At 44.5% G+C, this 4,007-nt stretch overlaps 2 protein-coding genes across 2 annotated transcripts in view; one reads left to right on the top strand and one right to left on the bottom strand.

The window, feature by feature from the left end:
* Positions 1–4,007, top strand: part of UFSP2 (UFM1-specific peptidase 2) — a 23,973-nt gene that overhangs the window by 17,950 nt on the left and 2,016 nt on the right. The window contains exon 11 of the mRNA XM_012000173.1: positions 2,120–2,244. Within this exon, the coding sequence (XP_011855563.1) occupies positions 2,120–2,244 (125 nt within the window). The remainder of the gene's footprint in view (positions 1–2,119; positions 2,245–4,007) is intronic.
* ANKRD37 (ankyrin repeat domain 37) overlaps positions 296–4,007 on the bottom strand; it is a 9,205-nt gene continuing 5,493 nt past the window's right edge. Inside the window, exon 5 of the mRNA XM_012000174.1 lies at positions 296–434. Coding sequence (XP_011855564.1) covers positions 350–434 — 85 coding nt within the window. The 3' untranslated portion in view covers positions 296–349. The remainder of the gene's footprint in view (positions 435–4,007) is intronic.

The following is a 4,007-nucleotide window of genomic DNA, read 5'->3' as shown; positions in this document are numbered from 1 at the left end:
CCCAGGAGGCGGAGCTTGCAGTGAGCTGAGATCCGGCCACTGCATCCCAGCCTGGGCGACAGAGCGAGACTCCCTCTCAAAAAAAAAAAAAAAAAAAAAAAAGAGGAAATGGTCACTCAGCTGAGCTTCGTAAGTTATGACTTTGTTGCTAACTTGGCTGGCTTTGTGACATTTTGCAAATTACTTACGTCTCTGGATTTTATCTGTAAAATAAGAAGATTGGATTAGCTGATCTAAAGATGCTTAATTCTGTGAAGAACCAGACCTGTCCTATGATGACAGAAGGCAAGCTGAGACTAGTGTGTACGAAATGGAGGTAGAAACGGTGTAGTGGCTCACACCTGTAATCCTAGCACTTTGGGAGGCCGAGGCAGGAGGATAGCTTGCATCCAGGAATTTGAGACCAGCGTGGGCAACATGGCCAGACTCCATCTCTACCAAAAAAAAAAAAATACACAAATTAGCCGGCATGGTAGTGTGAGCCTGTAGTGCCAGCTACTTAGGAGACTGAGATGGGAGGATTGCTTGAGCCCAGGAGGCTGCAGTGAGCCAAGAAATCCACTGCTCTCCTGCCTGGGTGACAGAAGTGAGAAACTGTCTCAAAAAAAAAAAAAAAAGGAAATGGAGGTAGGCTGATGTCAGCAAAATATCAGAAAGAACTTAATGAGTTAGGCCAGTCCCGGTAGCTAACGCCTGTAATCCCAGCACTTTGGGAGGCTGAGGGGGGCGGATCACTTGAGGCCAAGAGTTTGAGACCAGCCTGGCCAATATGGCAAAACCCTGTCTCTACTAAAAATACAAAAATTAACTGGGTGTAGTGGCACGCACCTGTAATCCCAGCTACTTGGGATGCTGAAATAGGAGAATCGCTTGAGCTGGGAGGTGGAGGTTGCAGTGAACCGGGATTGCCCACTGCACTCCAGCCTGAGTGACAGAGCAAGACTCTGTCTCAAAAAAAAAAAAAAAAAAGGCCGGGCACGGTGGCTCACGCCTGTAATCCCAGCACTTTGGGAGGCCGAGGTGGGCGGATCACGAGGTCAGGAGATCGAGACCATCCTGGCTAACACAGTGAAACCCCATCTCTACTAAAAAAAATACAGAAAATTCGCTGGGTGTGCTGGTGTGCACCTGTAGTCCTAGCTACTCAGGAGGCTGAGGTAAATAGAACATATAGTCGGGTTTTACACCGAGATGTTCCATTGCCCAGGACGGGCAGGAGACAGATGCTTTTCTCTATCTCAACTGCCAAGAGGCCTTCTGCCTCTTATAGTAATCCTCCTCAGCACAGACCCTTCACGGGTGTCAGGCTAGGGGACGATTAGGTCTTTCCCTTCCCACGAGGCCATATTTCAGACTATCACATGGGGAGAAACCTTGGACAATACCTAGCTTTCCTAGGCAGAGGTCCCTGCGACCTTTGGCAGTGTACGTGTCCCTGGGTACTTGAGATTAAGAGAATGGTGATGACTTTTCACAAGTATACTGCCTTCAGGCACTTATTTAACAAAGCACACCCTGCACAGCGCCAAATCCTTTAAACCTTGAGTCACCACAGCACATGTCTCTTGCAAGGACAAGGTCAGGGGTAGGGTCACAGATTTGAGATGGTAACAGCATCTCAAATACAGAACAAAATGGAGTCTCTTATGTCTACTTCTTTGTATATAGACACAGTAACAGTCTGATCTCACTTTCTTTTCCCCACACTTTTATAGTTTAGAGCAGTCCATTTTAATGCTATTTTAGATCAGTTAATAGGCAAAGTATCTTTTTTTTTTTTTGAGTCTTGCTGTGTCGCCTAGGCTGGAGTACGGTGGCGTGATCTTAGCTCATTGCAAGCTCCACCTCCCAGGTTCACACCATTCTCTTGCCTCAGCCTCCTGAGTAGCTGGGACTACAGGCACCTACCACCACGCCCAGCTATTTTTTTTTGCATTTTTTTAGTAGAGACAGGGTTTCACTGTATTAGGACCTCGTGATCCGCCCACCTCGGCCTCCCAAGGTGCTGGGATTACAGGCGTGAGCCACTGTGCCAGGCCATAATCTGTCTTTTTAAATTGAATAGGCATTTGACATTTGTTTATGTCTTCATTCTTATTTCCTATTTTTTCTGATATAGGGGGAGGAGTTTTGGCCCACACGATACTAGGAGTTGCATGGAATGAGATTACAGGGCAGATAAAGTTTCTGATTCTAGATCCACATTATACTGGTGCTGAAGACCTGCAAGTTATTTTGGAAAAGGTAAGTACCCATTTAACACAAATGGAGACACAAGGCAAAGAACCTAGAAATGAAGGATCACAAACTGGCTGGTAACAGAGAGTAAGCTGAGGGCAGAGATCCTGCCTGTGAGGAGGCCTTCTGAGGCTGTTGTCAGTAGCCCTCTCTGTACAGGGAACGTGCAGGAACAACGCACATTGCAAAAGACAAAATGTAGATTTATAGAAACTTTCTCAGTTATTGAAATTAGTAATAGGACACACACTCATAAATATATTCCTTTGGAGATTTTAGAGCTTTCATAAACAAATGTATCAGAGTTTATCAATGTCTTAAAATAGATGAGTGGAATATATAAACTTTTAAAATTTCAGAAGTAACCAAAAGATAGCTAAGCAGTTTGCTAGACATTATGGAAGCTTGACTAATTTTAATTTATTTACATATTACCTAATCTCACTCTATAAAGGGTTTGAAGTTGATACATGTCTAAGAGTATTTGTTCTTACTTACAATAGCAGGTAAGGGAGGTAAAAAGTTGTTAATTCATAGGCAACTAATTCCAACATATGAAAACTCAGCACCAAGTCTTTAGGAGAAAGTATTGTAAAACATAATTAACTTGAATTTTAAGTAACATTTATCTTCTTTGCCAAATACATTGAAATTGCAGAGAATACATACTTTTAAACCATAAACTAAAAATAAAATGTTTTAATATGTTAAAGAGTTTTAAGCCGGGCGCGGTGGCTCACACCTGTAATCCCAGCACTTTGGGATGCTGAGGTGGGCGGATCACCTGAGATAAGGAATTTGAGACCCACCTGGCCAACATGGTGAAACTCCGTCTCCACTAAAAATACAAAAATTAGACAGGCGGGTGGCAGGCGCCTGTAATCCCAGCTGTGTGGGAGGCTGAGGCAGGGTAATCACTTGAACCGAGGAGGCGGAGGTTGCAGTGAGCCGAAATGGCGCTATCGCACTCCATCCTGGACAACACGGGTGAAACTCTGGCTCAAAAACAAAAAAAAAACAGTTTTGAATGTGTGTAGTCCAGTTGTCTTCTACTGACAGTTTACTGAAGTCTTTTGTTTATGAGAAGGGTAAACACTAACAGGATGGACATGTGTTAGTACAGTTGTAAGTGTTTTTCCTTTTGCTTTTCTCTTTCAAAGCATTTGGAATTTGAAGTCTCTAAAAGGTTTCTGACTGGTACATGTATCTTACTGAATATAGTAGCAGTACTCTGGTTCTGTAGCAAGGTGTTCATTCAATATTTATTAAAGTACCTAATAAGTGCCAGGCACTGTCCTAAGCACTAGTATTACACGAGGTTTTTAGGGAGCTAAAACCTTTAGTGTAGGGCAGAGAAGGACAGTCCAAAAAGGACTCTCAAGAAAAAAAAATGGTATCTCAGGTGCTTTTACGAGGCTGATGCTGTAGCGGAACCCTGTAGGAACAGTGAAAGCTACACTCCAGGTAGATTAGTGTCCAGAGCTAGGTGGAGGGGAGGCTGGAAGGACACACCAAGCTCAGTCAAAAAGGGTGGTCTTGGCGGGCGTGGTGGCTCACGCCTGTAATCCCAGCACTTTGGGAGGCGGGCAGATCACGAGGTCAGGAGATCAAGACCATCCTGGCTAACGTGGTAAAACCCCATCTCTACTAAAAATACAAAAAATTAGCGGGGCGCGGTGGCGGGCGCCTGTAGTCCCAGCTACTTGGGAGGCTGAGGCAGGAGAATGGCATGAACATGGGAGGCAGAGCTTGCAGTGAGCCGAAATCGC

Source organism: Mandrillus leucophaeus, unplaced genomic scaffold (assembly GCF_000951045.1).
Source record: "Mandrillus leucophaeus isolate KB7577 unplaced genomic scaffold, Mleu.le_1.0 Scaffold62, whole genome shotgun sequence".
NCBI classification, from domain to species: Eukaryota; Metazoa; Chordata; class Mammalia; order Primates; family Cercopithecidae; genus Mandrillus; species Mandrillus leucophaeus.
The sequence above is the reverse complement of the archived record's forward strand: the minus strand, read 5'-3'. Positions and strand labels throughout refer to the sequence as shown.